Raw genomic sequence first — 20,670 nt, forward strand, 5'->3', positions numbered from 1 at the left:
TAAGTACATTCTTATCTATGATTATTTACATTCATATACTGAAAATATTTATTATTTGGACAAATCCTGTGATATGCCATTTGTTATAAAATGAAGTTCTTACAATGAGTATGAGTAATTTATCCTTTTCAGGTAATGGAAGAAATTTATCAAATCCTCATTTGTGTTCCAAACATTTAAAAAAAAAAAAAAAAAAATCAAAATCAGAAATCTCAAGCCTGGAAAACTATGAAAAAAGACCCATCACCCATAGCTCTGCTCCTCAGCACATCAACTTCTGCAAGGACACAGTATGTTTGCTGACTTTAAAATGTTTATTCTTTAAAAAATTAGTTGCTTTTTATACAGCTATACAAAGTTCTTAATGTTTCTTTGGCAATGGAATATAATGGAATTTTACAACTATATAAAAAAGTTACCTTTGCCTAAGAAACAGTATTTACTGTGTTTACATAGTTGACTGACAAAATTCTCTACCATCCAGCACCCTAATTAATTGACGAAATAAGCTACCTCAAAAGGGATATTACAGGATTTCCAAAAAGAAAGAAACAAAGAGAGAAAGATATACACACACACACACACACACACACACACACACACACACACACAACCTTCTGTGGCTCAAAACACAGTATCACGGCCCTATCTGCAGGCAACTTACAATCATTGCCAAATACAATTTAGTGATAAGAAAAATCCTTTCAGTGATGAAAAAATACTTATAAGTCCCATTGAAGTACTGTTGTAGTTTAACTATACATAAGAAATTACTTAACCTTCTGCTATTCCAAATATATTTAATGCTCATTTTTTAAGATGAGCCTTCCCGCCCCCTCCCTCCCCCCCAAAGTAACTGCATTGGATCTTTGAAATTAAGCAGAAAAAAACACACAAACAAACACCCAGTGCTGGTGACAAATATACAGCGGATTCACCTCTTCCTTCTTCTCAAAGACCGGAACCAATTCTCAGGACCATGAAGAGCTAGAAATTCACCTACTTTCAAAGACTTGTCTGTAGACTATGCAGCAACTTTGTTGTCTTTCTAAAAAGGAAAAAAAAAATTAGCTCAAGTTTCACATGATTGGTTTATTAGTATTTCTTTCTAATTTACTTAAGTATATTTCCCATTACTTTTAAATATACCCTCCTTTTCCTTTCATGTATAAATCTTTTCACTAATTTCCGGAAAACATTTTATAACTTCCACACACCCAGCAGTAGCTCGTTATTTGTTAACTGCATTTTCCAGTTAGTGGAGGTTAAAGCAGTCATGGTGTGGGCTGGTTCCAGCAAGAAGGCCCCCTAAGATATAGGCATACCTTACTATCTTTGTTTGCATCCTAATTATTTTTAAACACAATGACAGAACTTAAACTTTCAACACAGTTAGCCAAGGTCATCCAATATAACTGACAACATACTCTGGAAAAAGATTAATAAAATCCCTAAGTCTCTGATGTCCTTACTAAGCAATAAAATATCCAGACAGTAAAATAACATTTCTCTCCAAAGTTTCATGCAAGGAGAAAGCAATGATTTAGAAATTCATTTTAAAACGATAACTTTTAAATTTCAAATAAGTTCTGCAAATCAGCAAGCTGACAGGGTAATTTTTAAAAAGTAACCATGGAAAAAACAAAAATGTCAGAGAGTCTCTAGCTTCCTAGTGAGACGAATCCTAATCTAAAGTCTTGTATATAACATCAGAGCCAGGGGCCTGTTTTCCTCAGGACTAGTTGTTACCACATACCTGATTTTAACTGCTGATTTTCATCCTGTTAGAAATACACTATTTCCTATGTTAAAGATTTAACTTTATCTGTGTATACGGCACCAAACCATTTGTACAACGTCATTAAACTGGAATACAAATGGCATGGTGTAAACTGGTACAGAAAGAAATAAACTGAAGATAATCCCACCCCACTGTCCCCCACCAAAGCCAACCTTCACATGCCCCCATTTTTTTTTTTTACCTTTCAGAAAGCTGTACGATCAATCCAGACCTATTTTAGGGTCCAAAAGCTGTGGTTTTCTGAAAGGTAAAAAAAAAAAAGCAAGAGAGAGAGAGAGAGGGAGAGAGAGAAGGGAAGAGGAGGGGGATACAGAGAAATAGAGGGAGGGAGGGGAGAAAACAAAAGGGGGGAAGGGAGAGAGAGTACCATGCTGAGTCATTTTGGTTACCTCTTTGTCTCTGGACCCTATCTGAAAAAACAGACTCAAACGGAAAGTAATCTGTCTTACCTGCCATGGTGGCTTAACCATCTTAGAAGCAGCATATAAAATAAGAGCAGACTATACTCTTATTACACCCAACCTGATCTCCTTGCCCTCCACCCCCACAAAGCATCAAAGGACCAAGCTCAGCACAAGTTTATGTTTCTAACATTATCCTTGAGGAAAACTGGGCTAGAAGTCAACGAGAGGAAGTTTTGGCTTTATTAGCTTGTATCTATATCAAGAGAGTTAACCTTGGGGCGCCTGGGTGGCTCAGTCCGTTAAGCGACTGACTTCAGCTCAGGTCATGATCTTACAGTTTGTGAGTTCGAGCCCCGTGTCGGGCTCTGTGCTGACAGCTCGGAGCCTGGAGCCAGCTTCAGATTCTGTGTCTCCCTCTCTCTCTGCCCCTCTCCAACTTGTGCTCTGTCTCTCAAAAATAAACATTAAAAACATAAAAAAATAAATAAAAAAAAGAGTTAACCTCTCTGGGTCCTTGGTTTCCTAACTATCTATTGGGGGTAGGGTGAGAGAGAGCCTACAGTTCAGCTGATACTTTAAAGGAGTTCTAAAAATCTACAATTCTGCTTTGCCCATGTTTTCATTAAACAACCACTTGCTTATGTACACCTCAAAACTAATGATTCATGCCAATAGAGCACAAAGAACAAAGCCAACCCATTACATAAAGGCTGCTGCAAATGCCACTGACATCCATTTATGAGAAGTATTAGATGTTGTTTTAGAAACAGGTTTAATCCTTGAAAGTAAATCTCCTTTATGTAATAGTGATCACTATTTCTGCCAGGTGATATGATTTAGAAGGCATAGAATGCAGAGAAGGTCACTGCTCTAGTGGCAGACATAAGGGTCATGCAACTTTGGAATGGGCAATCAAGGGCTAGCCACACTGATGGATCTTCTGCCTTACTGAAGGCTGAAATAGTGTATTCCTAATCAGCATGCTGAGCATTTACTTCAAACCCACTATGGTTCCATGTCCACTGGTGGAAATGAAAGTAAAATACATATTCACTAATTGCCAAGAGACTCCCATCTAGCTGGCGATGCAGAACAAAACACATGAAATATGGAAAATGAGTGTTAAAATGTGTGCCAATGAAAGCAGATACCACAAGAGGTCAGAAAAGGAAGAAATCTGTGGAGGAAGGAAGAGAAGTTTCCGAAGACAGAGCATACCTTGGACAAGACTGTGAAGGGTGTGAAAGGGACCCCTTGACTTTCAGCTGTGTCTATCTCTACATTGGACTAAAACACAAGAAGGCTAGGACTGCATCTGTTTTGCTCACACTAACATCCAGGCTAGTGCAGGGCATATATGAATTCAATGTATTTGGTCAAGGAATGAGGTCAGTGTTGGAATCAAGGACAGTGTATACAAGTGATGACCACGAGTCAAACTGCTTGAACCAGACAGCTTAAAGGGTAATGAGAAATGGGGCTGGATACATTAGCAGGATCCTCACAGAGTACGAAGAGCAGGCAGTACAAGGTCACACTTGAACCTTCTTGTCATCAGGGCAATACCCAGGGTCCGGTCAATCTATCACCCCTTGAAACACTCAAGCAGAGGCTGGACTATTTGTCAAGGATACACTAATGTGGATAAAGACTCATGCAGATAACTTCGACAGTGCATTCTAATTCTGCAATGTATGTGACGGGGATTTAACTGAAGGCTCAAAGTGACCAAAGAGTGAGACAGAGCTTCAAAAAATGTTTGTATTCATAAATGTATGTACTGTGCACCCAGCAGTTAATCAACAGTTTATGGATGACTGTTCAGATAAAGGGAAATAATAGTTCAATCTTACAGACAACATGACAGCTCTTTTTTCAAATATCTGCAAAATTATTAAGACAATTATGTATATTCTGTACTTTTACAAGGGTAGAGTTAAACTAATAGGGTGAGGATACAGGGGAAAAAAATCTTCACTCACATTGTGAAATTGTAACAATTAAGACCATTCCTGAGGTAGGATGGATGCTCTTAGAAAAAGTAAGCTGCCAGCTCCCTAACAGGGATACTTCAGGACTCATGGCTTGGCCAAGAGCTCAGACCTCTCAAATGTTTTCCAACTCTGAAACTTTAATGATCTTTAGAAGGTGTACAGGAGATAAAACTGTGTTAACTCTATTTCCACAATGTGAAAACTGAGGGCCTGAAAGGTTTGACGACTCAACTGAGGTCACACTAGCAACAATCACTGAAATCCTCATTGGGATCCAAGTTTAATTTAAATGTACTTTTTCTCAAACCAAGCTGACTCAATGTGGTCTTCAACAAGAAGGTGTCATAGGTTCTTCAACAGGTAACTGACATGCCTGAAGTGAGGTAAAGAAGAGACTGAATGTCTGAAGACCAATCAGTGAGTTGTTATGGTAGCTGGCAGGGACATCTCACAGGAATGAATGTGGTAATGCGGACATGGGCTATACTGCCTGGGAGATGAAAAGAGTGACACACCATTAGCCAATGCAGACACTGGGAGGAGGCTGTGCGGAGACGATGGAAAGGCTAGAAGATGATAAGGTCATTTGAGGAAGGTTAAGTTTAAGTTGGTCACAGGACATAAAGCACATAAAGACAGAGAAATGCAGGTAGAAGCACAGAAGGTCCTAGGTGAAAAACCAATTAAAAGCGATGAATCAACACGTTTACAAAGGAGAGGAGGAAAGAAAGGGGAAGGTAGAGGAAAAAGAAAGAAGGGAGAGGAAGCAGGAGCCTAAACATGAGCACAAATGCTTACAAGGAGCAAACTGAACATTCTGGGCAGAAGGAATGGGTGAAAAGGTCCTGAGACAGTTGTAAGTTTGGCACTGAACAAGAGCAAGAAGGTCCACATATCTGCAGCAGAGTGAATAAAGAAATGGTGAGTCCCACTGGCAAAAAAAACCAGAGCCAGTATAAGACTTATGACCTGAAGAAGCAGTCAGATCATGAAGTGCCTGGCTGTGGTGAGGAACACATGTTATTATTATTTTCTAAAGATTTTATTAAATAATATTTTATTTTTAAGTAATAGCTGCACTTGGGGTGCCTGGGTGGCTCAGTCGGTTAAGCGTCCGACTTCAGCTCAGGTCATGATCTCCCGGTTCGTGAGTTCGAGCTCCACGTCAGGCCGTGTGCTGCCAGATCAGAGCCTGGAGCCTGCTTCAGATTCTGTGTCTCCTTCTCTCTGCCCCTCCCCCGCTCATGCTCTGTCTGTCTCTCTGTCTCTTTCTCAAAAAATAAACATTAAAACAATTTTTTTACATTGTATTCCATTTTAAAATGAAAACTTGCCTCAATGCTTATAATCTTTTCTGAGTAAGATATTGAAAAGCAAAAAAAAAAAAAAAAAAAAAAAAAATTGTTTTTAAAGATTAAAACAAAAAGAAAAAAGTAATATCTACACTCAATGTAGGGCTTAAATTCACAACCCCGAGGTCAAGACTCATACTCCACTGACTGACCAGCCAGGTGCCCTGGAATATGTGTTATTTTTTAAAAAGAAAAAAACAAAACAAAAAGACCCCAAATAACAGTATTTAAAAAAAAAAAAAAACTAGGAAGAAAGTTTCTAAGTTGGATCAGTGGTTGTCAGTGTCAAATACTGCAGAGGAGTTCAGGGCAAATATTTGTGAAAAGGCTACTGACCTCTATAAGCAAAAGGTCACTGGCAAGAACCTTAATAGTGACAAGCAAAAGGCATTCTGTAACTCCTAAGACACAGTCTCCCCAGCCAGAACGGCAACTTCCCAAGTTATAAAGTCCTGTAGCTGCACCAGGTCACCAGTGCTGGATAGCCTGAGCTAATGAACTGAGGCTAATTTTCAGCAGTCTTGGCTGGATGATACAGTATCAGAGGTGTCAAAGTTAACAGACCAGACCCAAAAGCCACTAACACTGATCCTTCAAGAAGGATCTCAACAATGTCCAGTTCAAATAATGGACAGTGAAACTCCTGCCAGTAGGTCTTTTTGTTTCCAGCTGCCCTGTGCAACTCTTAGATCTCTTTATAAGGTGATTTTGATCCCTTCTGTGATTATATAAAGTTCCTCTCTACTAAACCTAAAAATCAATAAACTAGGAAGTGACACTGACTTAATTGACAGACTCCTTTAAATAAATTAATTATATATATAAATAATACTATACAGAGCTATATAGTTTTCTAGCAGCAGTTTGCAAATACCAACATATCACAGTATTTTCAAGACCAAGGTAAAATAAGAAAACCAGGGAAAACATAGTTGAATTTTCCACAAAACTAAATTAAGGGTACTGACTCAGAAACAAACTTACAAGGCTTGAGACCCTGAAGCATCGCTTACTAGCTGACCTTGGACAAGGTATTTACTATCTCAATACCTATTTCTTCATCTGTCTGTAAAATGGCGATAAGAATAGTACTATCTTACAGAGTTCATGTGAGGTTTAAGTGAGTTAATACACAAAAAACATTTAGAACAATGCCTAGTACATGCAAAATTCTATATAAATGTTGGCTGCTATGAATGCTTTCCACTCTGGAGTATGTGCTTCCTAGACTCTTTTGGTGTTAAAACACACTCCATAATATGAAATAAAGGTGATATTATACAATCTTTTTTTGGTATAATTTCTTTAGCAATCCCCCATGCCTCCAAAAAAAAAAAAAAAATCCTAAGCCTATCTCTAACACATTTTTTATTTTTGGGGGAAATTTTACTATCCATGAAATCTAAAACCATGGTTCTATAATAAAAAAGACCCCTCCACCCCAATCTCATTTCTATCTTTCGCTTCCTCCAAATGGAAACAGTTAAAAAAAACTTGGACTCATTAGCCAAGAAATTACTGCTCCTTATAATTATATAAACAACCTCATCCCCCACTGAAGAGTCAAAATGGAAGTTCTACAATGTCTTAAAAATATTCACCCAATATAAAGTAAAAACATTCCAAATTTCATAAAACTGCCTGCCAACCCCAAAGCAGACAATACTTACTCTGTATTCAAAATCTGCAAACTCCCTGCCCCCACGACCTCCTCTGAATCCACCACGAAATCCTCGAGGGGTAGTGAAGGTACCACCTCTGCCACCACCACGTCCTCGGCCACCACGGAAACCAAGACCTCCTCTGCCTCTGTAACCGCCACGGCCACGGTTTGGACGAAGTGGGATTCCAAATGTTTCGGCATTTAATCTTCTTTCCTCAGCCCAGGTTGGTCTCCGTTCTCTGTTATAAGAATAAACTCTACTGTATCAGGTCGTAAGAACATTTTCCGGCAAAACTATGTGACACTAATTCCCAAATTACGGATAAGTAATTCCTAAAGATCAAATAAAAATAAGCACCTTATCTGCGCTGACAGTGTGGAGCCTGCTTGGGATTCTGTCTCCTCTCTCTGCCCCTCCCCTGTGCACTCTCAAAAATAAACATTAAAAAAATAAAAGATGAAAAACCAAGCACCTTATCTAAGTCATCACAAGCCATCCATGGCAAAATGTCCTCATGATATTCTCTTAAATTTCATGTGCAAATATGACCAGTATTAGTTTTTTTCAAATACAGTATATAAAACAAACATGGTAATAGCCCCCAATACAATGGGAATTCAAATATAGGATTGGCAACTGACTCCACTCTCCCTTTGGCCCAATGTAAGAGAGGGCAAAGCCAGGAAAGGGAACTCTGTCTCAGGAAGCTGGAAGAAGGAAGCTAAGTCCCCGAGTTCCTAGTATGTTCCCGGCCCAGTCCCCGGACCTGGTGTCTGAAGCAAGTGTTTAAATTGCTACTGCTGCAGGGGTGCCTGGGTGGCTCAGTCAGTTAAGTGTCCAACTCTTGGCGTCAGCTCAGGTCATGATCTCATGGTTCGTGGGATCGAGCCCTGCATCAGGCTCTGCTCCGACAGTGTGGAACCTGCTTGGGATTCTCTCTCCCTCTCTCTGTCCCTCCTCTGCTCATGCTCGCTCTCTGTCTCACTCTCAAAATAAATAAATAAACAACAAAAAAAATTAAATTGCTACTGCTGCTGTAGTAAATTGCTCCAGCCCAGACAATCAGGACTTTGATCACAACATCTCCATCCGTGTTTACACTGAAGTAGACAACTGCCACCAGGTGGCACCAAACTATAGTCAGGAGAATGAAAATGTGGCTTGGGTAGCAGAAACTCTGGAACTTGTGATGCTGGATCTTTCAATTAACCCGACAATTTTCTGGATCCACATTTGCTGTGATATGACAAAGTTTTACTGTATCAACAAACTTCAAAGTAACATTAGTGCTTTTGGCCCTGGCTTCATTTGAACCACACTGAAGAGGAGTAAAATAAAAGGTCTTACTTAGATGTCAGATGTTAGCTTTTGGTTTAATTACCAATTTTCAAATGTGAATGCATCCCTAAACAAAAGTATATGGTTATTTCTTCTTCACAAGGAGTAATATCACTGAAAATTTTAGTATGGATTATTTTCTTCCAGTAAAATAAAACATTAAAAAATTATAGTCATTAGATATCTTTAAGTATTCATTAAAGTTTGCGAATTTCTAAGAAATCATTTCATATTTCAAGCTAAGAATATAAGAGCAGCTTAAAAGACTGTACCTATTATCATCACAAGAAATATTATCAAAGAAGGATTTGGTTTTATCATAGTAGCAATTAGGTCCAAGTGGATCTTCTTCATCTGCATTTCCTTCACTGTTTTGGGTATCAACTCCTGAGTCTCCTTTATCTTCACCATTTACAGGCTTTTCCTGCTTCTCAAGTTTATCTTCTAATGAAAAGCAAGCACATACCAGAAAGTCAAGACTTCTATTAAACATCCATGATTCACAAGTCAAATCAGAACATTTTCTGAATAGAAAAACGAAAACTCACCTTTCAATTTAAGTTTATTATGAAACTCTCTGTCAATTTCCTCCTTGTTAAATTGTGCATTCGCACTTTCAAAGTCAAAGTCTTTCTCAAACTTCATTGGACCATCTCGTCGGATACCAAATCGTCCCCTGCCACCTCGATGACCTCCACGTCCTCTTCTTGGAGCTGAAGGAGCACCTGGAACTAGGTCAATAAAGAAAGAATAAGCTGGTTTAGGACAGAAACTATTATTGTAGTCAACAACAAAAATGCTTACAAGTCTCTATACACATCACTGTACTTGTAGTTTTTATATATAAAAAAAAGGAGTTTCACTAACACTTAATATATAGTAGGCTGAGAACCACGCACATGAAATTTATTTTCATGGGGTCCACACTCATATATGTTATTTACAGAGTGTACAACCAAACAATTTTGGAGGCTCCTGTACCAAATTACTCTAATACTCTTTGAGGGAGGGGCTTTGCTCTGCTTATAGTTTTAATTCCTACAATGTGCCAAACGTATAGTGAATTCTCAAAATTTAGGAAGTCTTCTATGAAAGGATCATAAGAATCAACATTTAGAATGAGAAAAATAAATGAACACTAATAAACACAAATTGCACGGTAGGAGGTATTCTTTCCACATCACAGATCACAAAAGAAGCACCAGGTCTCAACCACTCCAACCACTTCCTCTTTCACCTTTCTTTTCTCCCTCTAAATGTCTTCATATTATTCAAGTCTTCTAGCACCTATTCTTTCTCTATTATGATAACAGGATTTATGAGATATGATAATGAAATACCAAAGTAGCATAAATGACAGTGAAAAGTTGAGAACCCAAATATACAACACAAGAGGAAAAGTTAAGAAAAAACAAAAGAGGAATATGGAGCAGTAACTGATGTGAGTTAACAGTAACAACACAAAGCAGTATGAATTCAATGATTATAATTATGTGAAATGTTTAATACTGACAAAGATCAGAAAGTGGCTGCACAGTAATAGGTTTGTGATCAGTGTTTGCTGAAGTTTGGCAAATTGCCCATGTTTGAGAAAACAAACCACAAAAAGCCACAGCGGCATATCCAGACACTTAGATCTAGATAAGCAGGATGTTTAAAACATTCAACTTCACTATTAAAAACACTTTGGCCACAAGCCAGGAAGTTAAGTATAGCACAATCTTTCCGTGTTAAAAAAAGTTGAAGTGTAGTCTGTTTGTAAAACCATAAGAAAAACAATCTGAAAGAATATTCACTGTTCTGTTAATGAACCTTTGAGGGATGAATATAAGGGCAGTAAAAGGTCCTTTTATTTATTACTTTATATGATTTTTAAATGATGGGTAGTATGGCAATTATCTTCTTTTTTTCTTTTATTTAGATTTATTTATTTATTTTTGAGAGAGAGAGAAACACATGAGTGGGGGAGGGACAGAGCAAGAATCCCAAGCAGACCCTGCACTGTCAGTGCAGAGCCCAGAGCCCGACGCAGGTCTCAAACTCACAAACTATGAATTTATGACCTGACCCGAAGTTGCACCGTGGCATTTATCTTATTTTGAGAGAGAAGTTCTCTCTCTTTCAAGATAAAAAAAAAAGCGAAATGTAGTAAATCAAACCAAAACTTCTGTATTCTATGGCACATAGCACATACAAAAATATATACAGCAACGTACAAGAGAAATACAGTATACATTTTCTGAAGTGAAAAATCACTTTCTTATTATTACCTAAACAAGGTGGTTAAAACCTGCCTTTTATTTTTTAATTTGGACATTTAAAATAATACTTTATCCTCTAATAATATATTTGAAAGTATTAATAAAATGAATGAATCTGGGGATAAATGTTATAGATTACAAAACAGAAGAGTACAATCATATGAAGTCAAAAATCATTTAAGAAAATTAAAATTCTTCAATAATTATAGAAAAAAAGCTCAGGGGTTAAATAATTATGTTAAGAAAGCCTCAAACCTTCAAGGTACAGATAATTTTACTCCTAACAGCATAGAAAACATTGAAAATAATTTTATAATGCTAATGTGAAACTGACACAAAAATGTAAAAAAAGAATACAAAAGTACAAATGAGGAAACCATACAACAATTTAAGTATACAAATCTTACTGACAGATAAAGTCAATATACTTTAAGACAACTGCCTACCATCCAGTAGAGTTTATTCCAGAAATATAATGGTCATTAAAAAAAAAAAAAACTTGTAATTTAAAACAATTAGACACAAAAAAATTGAAAATATAGTACCGAGCAGTCCTATATGCTCATTACCTAGTCTCCCATCTAATGGTAAAATCTTATTTAACTATTTTACTTTACAAAAACCAGGAAACTGACCCTGGCACAATATAATTATAATACCAATCTCACTCCGATTTCAACAGTTTTTTGTGCATACTCGCTTTTTGGTGTATCTTTATGTATAATTCTATAACATTCTGCCACATGCATACATCTGCACAACTAGTGCCCTAATCAAGATTAAGAAATGTTTTGTTTCCCCAATAAAACTCCCCAGTGCTACTCCTTCATAGTCGCCAACTCCAGGCTTTCATTCTTTAAAAGTAATTATGCATCAAATGTTCCTTCTAACTGAACAGCACAGAATATGGCTTTCAGAATAAAGTAACTTACCGATTTGTCTCTTGCTATCATTTCTGAGTTGCTCATTTTCTGGTCTTGAAACTTTGTGTACTTCAGCTACAAAAGATATACAAAGTCACAAATCAGCTCAGTACACAAAATCAAACACTTCTGTAAAGTTCAAAAATGGGGAAAACAAAGAAACCCAAAACAAAAAGCAAAAAATCCATACCCCCACCACCATCACTACTTTGAGTCAAATTTGAAAGACTGAACATCTATCAAGTTCAGTTTAAACCTTCTAGGATCATTTGTATAAAGTAAATCTTTTTAATGAAAAATAAGGTGAATGGAAAATGTGGATCAGTCAATTAATGAATAGTAAATAGCTAAAGTTCTACCTCGCCTGTGCTCTTGATTCTCTATTGCTTTTTGGCTGGTAGATGGTAAAGGCCTGGTTGATACAGGGCTCCTCCTCCCAACAGGTGCTGGAGCAGGTAAGTGGGCCGAGGCGGTCTGTACTGCTTGTTCCATGGTTGGGCTTTTTCTCAAAGGGTCTAACTGAGGGCTTGAACGACCTAAAACGTAACCAAAAGATAAGAAACTACCCTATCCTCTGGGGATTTCAAAATAATCTAGACCCTCAACAAAAATGTCTACAGTTTTATTTCTACCAATTTAAATCTTTAGCACAAATTTGAATTCACCTACTTATTAGACCAGAGTTTAAACCTGGTTATCTTTAGTGGGCTGGTCACTAGGCTAGTAAAGAAACATTGAAAAAACAAAACAAAACAAAAAAACAAAACCACCCAACGACCAACCAACCAACCTTTGGAACTTTATTTGTATTTTAACTGGTGGAATAAGATTTCAGTAAGTTTTTAAAAAAGTGCTGCCTGGGCAAGATTTCTGAAGAATACTATCAAAGATCATGTTGTAGGCAGTCAGATGCAGGCTTTCCCCAGTAATGACAGCCACAAGATTATACTGACACCTCAGCCATTATTTCCAAAGGCTGTAACCTAAGGTTTTATATCTCCATTACAATCCATTATAAAGGAAGTAAAGGATTAGAAAATTAGACAGGTGAAGTCCTCTAATACCTTAGGTAAATTATACATCAATACTCAGGCCAGCAACAGATACAACCTTCAGATAATTACACAGCAGCTGTATTCATTTTTGGCCATTTGAAACATCTCTTGGAAGTTTTTGTTTAATATGGGTTTTATACTTAAAACTTCCATTTTTCCTTTTATGAGGTCAGAGTCTGGTCACAGTATGAACAGAAGACTGTAACATCAGATGCTCCCATCATGCTTTTTGTCCCTATAATGTTTTCTATAAATCTCTGCTCCAGGTGCCCTCATATCCCATGATATTGCACCAAAATGTTCTAAGGAAATTATGCTCATTTCATGTAAAAAAAAAAAAAAAATTCCAAGTATGCTGCACATGTTACTACCCACCTGTGCATATCTGCATAGGCTCCAACCACTGGTAAACTGCGGTGAGTGCTGACAATGCACTGGTTACTGTGTACCAGATGCTTCAGGGACCATTTATTAGTAACACTTCCCAAGTTTATGGTTATCTAAAGTATGCATTCATAAATGTGTATCACCATTTCCAGCCATTAATGCCAAAGTTTACCATTAAGAGGAACAGTACAATGTTCCCACTGATTATAATGGGAAACCATGGCAGTCTGTGTAAGTTTTGGCCTGTGAGAAAACATTCTATAATCACTTACCACCTTACAAAGGGCTTTATTTACAAAACAAGTGCTAAGGTTTTTTTGAAAAGCCTATTGTTTAATTTTACAATACTAAATTAAACAATCTTATAAATATACAAGACTTGTCTCATCAAGGCTTTTGAGAAAAAAATCCTGTGACTCCCAAGTGTTACAGAACTACAAGTGATGGGGCAATCAAAGCAATCAAGTCTAGTCTTCTAGTCACAGCAATTTCGTTATCAGAGGGAAAGACACGTAATGCTGGACATACCATTAGGAATAAGATCAGAAGGTGGTTTTAGCATAGTAAAAACACACCCCTTCACCTAGCGTCACATTCTTATCAGTTCAAAGAATATTCTTGGTATTTTAATTTTGTAAAATTCAGAAGTTTTAATTGATGAAACTTAATAATGCAGAATCCCAGGCTTTCTCCATCACTGCTTTATAGAAATACATCCCTCTCTTCTAATAAATATGTACTTGAAAAAATCTTAAAATACATTAATCTATTTAAAATTTATTTTCTAAGCATGCAAGAAAGAATCTAGATTTATTTCTCCCAAATGATCAGGCAGTTGTCTCTCCCAACATCACTTACTGGATAGCCAGTTTTCCTCTACTAATTAAAAAATATCTTTATCATATACTAATCACTTATTTATATTTAGAACAGTATCTTTTTTTTTTTAAATGTTAATTCCTTTTTTTTTTTTTTTTGAGGGAGAGAGAGCGTGAGTGGGGGAGGGACAGAGAGAGCGGGAGACACAGAATCTGAAGCAGGCTCTAGGCTCTGAACTGTCAGCACAGAGCCCGACACAGGGCTCGAACCCATGAACCATAAGATCATGACCTGAGCCGAAGTCGGACGTCCAAGTGCCTGAGCCACCCAGGTGCCCCAATATTTGGAACTATTTCTGACTTTTATTCCTGCATTGCTTTATTTTAGGTGTACTATTATCAATTAGGTAAGCCCATGTCATTACTTTTATTCTAAAAATATGTCTAATTATACTTCCATGTTTATTTTTAAGACTGTGTATGTTTTATTAAGTTCTCCTACTATTTTATTTAGATTTACTAGAAGTATCATAAATTTAATTATATGAGACATAAAGTCTTTCTAATACTACATCTTTCTATCTAGGAACAAGATCTGTTTCTTCAATTATATGTACATTTTATATTTTCTACAGAAATTGGCCATATTTATTATGTATTTTATACATAATTTTTATTTCTCATTATCGTGAACACCTTTCATCTCCATTACATAATCAGTGGGTAGGTTTTAGGACCACTGTTGGTTTTTCATATGTCTGACTTTAGAGCTGACCTCGAATTTAGTCCTTTATTAGTTCTAGGTTTTTCAGTGAATTCTCAATTCCAAGTACAAAGTCACAGCACTGTCAAATAATACTAATTCTAATCATTTATGCTTATTTCTTTTTCATGTGTTCCTGATTTGGCTAAAGCTTCCAGAACAATGCTGAGTAGCAGTGGTAACAGGCTTCCTTATTTATGATTTTAATAAATGCTTCAATATTAAGGTTAATGTTCGCTATTAAGATATTTAACATCTAAGCACACTATGTGTTAGGCACTATGCTAAAGGCACTGCACACATTTTAAGAAATGTAATTCTCACGATAAATGTTAGTTACCAAGGAAGTCCATTTTAATTTTTTTTAAACTTTATTTCTGACAGAGAAAGAGTGAATGGGGGAGAGACACAGAGAGAGGGAGAAAGAAAGAATCCCAAACAGGCTCTGCACTGTCACTGTGGGAGCCTGAAGTGGGGATCAAATCCACAAACTGAGATCATGATATGAGCTGAAATCAAGAGCCAGATGCTTAACGGTCTGAGCCACGCAGGTGCCCATTTTAAATTTTTTAAAAGATTTTATTTTTAAGTAATTAATGTCTACACCCCATGGGGGGCTTGAATTCACAATCCGGAGATCAAGAGTTGCATCTTCTACTGACTAAGCCAGCCACGTGCCCCCTAAAGTCCCATTTTATAGTTTAGAAAACTAATGCTTAAAAACATGAAGTATTTTATCTAAGAAAGAATTCTTAAAAACAACCATTTTAGCTACAGATAAAAACAGATACAGAATCTTGGGACCACCGAAGATTATAAGACTGGCTGGTGGCAAAACAGATTAAATGGGAATGCAAGCTGGTGCAGCCACTCTGGAAAACAGTATGGAGGTTCCTCAAAAAACTAAAAATAGAACTACCCTATGACCCAGCAATTGCACTACTAGGCATTTATCCACAGGATACAGGTGTGCTGTTTCAAAGGGACACGTGCACCCCCATGTTTATAGCAGCACTATCAACAATAGACAAAGTATGGAAAGAGCCCAAATGTCCATCGATGGATGAATGGATAAAGAAGATGTGGTATATATATACAATGGAGTATTACTCGGCAATCAAAAAGAAGGAAATCTTGCCATTTGCAACTACGTGGATGGAACTGGAGGGTATTATGCTAAGTGAAATTAGTCAGAGAAAGACAAAAATCATATGACTTCACTCATATGAAGACTTTAAGAGACAAAACAGATGAACATAAGGGAAGGGAAACAAAAATAATATAAAAAACAGGGAGGGGGACAAAACAGAAGAGACTCATAAATATGGAGAACAAACTGAGGGTTACTGGAAGGGTTGTGGGAGGGGGGATGGGCTAAATGGGTAAGGGGCACTAAGGAACCTACTCCTGAAATCATTGTTGCACTATATGCTAATTTGGATGTAAATTAAAAAAAATAAAAAGCAAAATAAAAAAAAAAGATAAAGATTAAAAAAAAATTAAAAGATCTTTTAAGAAGCTAATTAGAATGCACATCCCCAAACTCCAAGGAGTCTAATACAGCAGTTTTCAGGATCTACATATACTTTTTAAAGTTATTCTTTCTCTTTTTTTTTTCAGGATCTACATTTTTTTAAGTTTTTAGAATTTATTTATTTAGAGAGAGAGCGAGCGAGTGCATGCAAATGTGTGCAGAGGAGGGGTATGAGAGAGAGACAGAGAATCTCAAGCAGGCTTCATGCTATCAGTGCAGAGCCCAGCAGGGGGCCACCCAGGCATCCCTTAGCATCTACATGTTCAAGAAGCACTCCAGGGGTGCCTGGGTGGCTCTGTCGTTGTCCGTTAGGTGTCCGACTTCAGCTCAGGTCATGATCTCGCGATATGTGGGTTCAAGCCCCGCATCAGGATCTGTGCTGACAGCTCAAAGCTTGGAGCCTGCTTTAGATTCTGTGTTTCCCCTTCTCTCTGCCCCTCCCCTACTCGTGCTGTCTCACTAGGTCTCTCAAAAATAAATAAATGTTTAAAAAAAAAAAAAAAAAAAAAAGCACTCCAGATGATTTGGTTGTGTGTGGTCTACACTGAGAACCACTGCTTTAGATCCTGTGAGGATGCTAAGAAAGACCCAACAGCATAAAGCAAAGCTTGCCTTTTTTTTTTTAAGGTATTTCTTTTTGTTGTTGTTAATGTTTATTATTTTTGAGAGAGTGCAGGCGGGGGAGGGGTAAAGAGAGAGAAGGGGACAGAGGATCCTAAGCAGGCTCTGTAATGACAGCAGAGAGCCCGACACAGGGCTCGAACTCACGAACCACGAGATCATGACCTGAGCCAGTCATATGTTCAACTGACTGAGGCAACCCAGGCTTCCCTTAGCTGTTATTTCAAATTCACTAAGAATAGTTCATCTTCAATGGTGAGTCTGGGACTAATTTGATATATTTAAGTGTTATATACAAGTTATATAATTGCCTTGCAAAAAAAAGTGTCAAATTTAGAGTGTTCACTGGTTCAGTTTTATGATCTAAGAATTGTAGAGTATAAATGGTGGATGCCATTCAATAATACAACTATTGCAAGAGCAAGCAGGAGAAAAATTAAAAAAAAAAAAACAAATTACACATGTGATTTGCAAGCTGCAAAAGCTCTTACATTCAGAGAAAGACAAAAACCACTATAGATGTTAGGAATGGAAACATATGAAGAAAAAAAACCCCAGCTTACCTTGAGATAACTGTGTTTTTAGAGCTCTTGTATCCTGTGTAAAGGCAGAACCAACTGCACTACTTTGGGATAGGGTACCACTGTTTGATGTTTCTGTTCCAAAGGATGTCAAAGAGCTTCCAGCTTTAAGAGATTTTTTTAATGACAAAAAAAATGTATTAATTTAAACTTTTCAATGATATAAAGCAATATTCCATTTTAATGATAATAACTGTTGCCACCCTTCCCCTTTTGGAACACTTGTGCAAATTAATAATCGTGAAAAATTAATGGAAGTGCATCAAAAATAATTCGAGAAATCTTTCACACTACATGAAAAAAGCAAGCCAACACATACATACTCCAGCATCCTTGGATACAAACAATTTTTATTTTTATTTTTAAAGTTTTATTTTAAGAGAGAGAGTGTGAGCAGGGGAGGGACAGAGAGAAGGAGAGAGAATCTCAGTAGGCTCCCCATTGCCAGTGCAGAGCCTGACACAGGACTTGAACTCACAAACCATGAGATCATGACATGAGCTGAAACCAAGAGTGGGACACTCAACCAACTCAAGCCACACAGGCACCCCCAAACAATTTTTATAACAGCAACACTGTCCTAGGCAGTTACATGTATGGGACAGCAAGGACCCATGTCAGACAGAGAAGTAGCAGGAAAAGGCACATTCTACACCAATATTAAGATTTAATTACTTTAATACCAAGTATCTGCACAAATAGCCAAACGGGCAGTCAGGTCTATGAAGAGCTTGTCCAGCATTTCTAAGGCAACAGCCAGTTGGCTCCTGATTTTAATGCTTTCCCCCAGGATGGCACTGAGGGGCTGCATTCTGCCTAAAGCAACCACAAAAAGTTCTGCTTTTGTGATGTGAATAACAAATCCCTAGAAAGAACCCAAATTCTTTGCTATACAAGGTTATGTCAATCTTCTCTAAGTTTCTACAGCACTTGTGGATCATTTACTTTTCACATGCTATGTTCTCTTCTGGTAGTGCCCCCATCTGTCTGATATTAATTTGTCTAACATAGTTTTGTTATTAGTGTTTGTATGGTACATCATGCTGTTTCTTATTCTTTTACCTCTTTCAGGGTATTTCTTATAGACATCATATAGTTGGATCTTGCTTTTTTTTTAAAAATTCATTTTGATGCTCTCTGCTTTTTAACTGGAATGTTTAATTCCTTTCACTTTACCGAAGTGGATCCTTAACAATCCTTACTTAGCCTGTCAGTCTCAACGTATGAAATAGCCTCCTGGCTTTATGCTCACTATAAAGTTCATAAGCATGCCTTCTAATGTTCTTCAAACTCAGTGATTAAAAATTAATCTGTATGAAACACTGGAGACATAAGAGAATCATTGTCTAATATGATTTGACTACTTAACCAGGTAAAATGTACCCATTTGTCTGTCTCTTCAGCCAGTACCCCTCCATCCTCTCCACAAAGGTACTGTGAGACTTAGCTTGCCATGGCTGTTCTGCTGTTTCCTTTATCGTGGGATCATTATTTTTTCCTAAGGATCCACTCATTAAAGTGAATAAAGACTGAAAATCTTTGCACATAAGAATTACTTTAGCATCAGTTTAAAAAAAAGAGTGCTTTAATTCTGTCTGGTGCATCACCCCTTTCAATGTATCTGTTTCCCCACTATCTTATAAAGATAGTATATATATACTCAAACTTTTGGGTTTTTGCCAAATTGATAGTGAGAAACGATGCCTCAGCGCAGATTTAATTTTTATATCTATTATAAGCAAAATTTAAGCATTTTTCCATGTTTAGGGGACATTTGTATTCCTTTTTGAAAAAGGCAAAGTAGTTCCTAACACCTGCCTCTTTTTCTGTTGGGTTGTAGGTCCTCATTTCTGGAAGCCCTATAGACGTTATGGATATTAATTCTTCATGATATAAATTCCAAATAAAACTGTAAAGACTATAATATATAAAAATTAAAAAGGAAAAAATTTCCCCAAAATAGCAATAGTGTTTCCCTGATTTATTTAAACCTTTTTTTTTTTTTTTTAAAGTAGGCTTCATGCCCAGTGCGGAGCCTAACGTGAGGCTTGAACTCATGACCCTGAGATCAAGACCTGGGCTGAAACCAATAGTCCAATAATTAACTGACTGAACCACCTAGGCAACCCTAACCTTCCTTTTTAAGTCAGAATACTGTACTATATTCTGACAATAAGCTGGAGAAAACAAAATGTTATTAACAAAATCACATGGTAGAAAAAATACATTTAGTACTGTATTTATCAGGAAAAAACCCACGTTTAAGTGGACTTATGCAGTTCAAACCCATATTGTTCAAGGGTCAATTGCACTAGGAATTGAAAATGAAAACAAGAGGTTTAGATTAAAATGGCTTCTTTGGTGCCAACACAAACCATATCTGAGTTAATTCTTTTTCCAAAAAATGCCTGCCACCTTAATCAATGCTCCAATTTTCCTCTTCCTTATTTAACAACTTCTAAATATTATTATAGCTCTCTAGCCACTCCATAAATTATCCTACAAATACAGAAATCAAAAAATCAAAAATAATCTGCAAAAATTACTCAACTGACATAGAAAATACAAACAACACCCTCTACCTTTGTGACACCCAAAGAACATTGAACTAGCAACTCCCAGTAATATTAAAACTAGACAAAAGCATTTATAAGGAAGAGATATTTCACCACCACAAAATATTTCTTGGTTAGAAGACCAGGCTCTGAAGAATGGTAGAAGCAGTATTTACTATGTAACACCATGTGCTAGACCCTATTCAAATGCTTTATACATATTAAATCATACAAACATCACAGTAATGTAGGAGGTAAGTACAATAAAAATCTGTGTTAGCCAACTATTCAATTTAATCAAAGGAATCTCAAAAGGCTAATTTGCAACCGTCCCTTATTTAAAACCTCAGAATAGGATTCTAACAGTTACAGCTAACAGAGTAAATCTTGATTTACCTCCTCCCTATATCATCACATTAGGAGACATTTAATTAGTTAACTATGGCAATGCCAAACTGTATGACTTGATTAAAATGGTGAGCATCAGATCTCTCCCTTACAAAGGCACGATGTCTTCCCTCTGTAATTAATAAGTTAACTCTGAGATGATACTTTAGGACCATTTTAATATTCTGCCCAGCACTGTTCACCCAATGATTTTAGCATCCACTACTAATCC

The 20,670-nt window shown here is 36.9% G+C and overlaps 1 protein-coding gene across 4 annotated transcripts in view; it reads right to left on the reverse strand.

Annotated features, from left to right (window-relative positions):
- Window positions 1–295: 295 nt before the first annotated feature.
- The window catches only part of LSM14A (LSM14A mRNA processing body assembly factor), a 48,655-nt gene continuing 28,280 nt past the window's right edge, over window positions 296–20,670 (reverse strand). The window contains exons 4-11 of one of the 4 annotated variants that reach the window (XM_019423377.2): window positions 17,479–17,601; window positions 12,097–12,273; window positions 11,747–11,812; window positions 9,102–9,284; window positions 8,826–8,997; window positions 7,222–7,453; window positions 1,983–2,041; window positions 296–1,048 (exon numbers count right to left, since the gene is read on the reverse strand). In XM_019423377.2, the coding sequence (XP_019278922.1) occupies window positions 2,018–2,041; window positions 7,222–7,453; window positions 8,826–8,997; window positions 9,102–9,284; window positions 11,747–11,812; window positions 12,097–12,273; window positions 17,479–17,601 (977 nt within the window). In that variant the 3' untranslated portion in view covers window positions 296–1,048; window positions 1,983–2,017. The remainder of the gene's footprint in view (window positions 1,049–1,982; window positions 2,042–7,221; window positions 7,454–8,825; window positions 8,998–9,101; window positions 9,285–11,746; window positions 11,813–12,096; window positions 12,274–17,478; window positions 17,602–20,670) is intronic. The other 3 variants (XM_053906028.1, XM_019423376.2, XM_019423378.2) reach the window with 3 other exon arrangements.

The sequence above is a fragment of the Panthera pardus genome, unplaced genomic scaffold (genome assembly GCF_024362965.1).
Source record: "Panthera pardus isolate Hobbes unplaced genomic scaffold, ASM2436296v1 HiC_scaffold_18, whole genome shotgun sequence".
Classification (NCBI taxonomy): domain Eukaryota; kingdom Metazoa; phylum Chordata; class Mammalia; order Carnivora; family Felidae; genus Panthera; species Panthera pardus.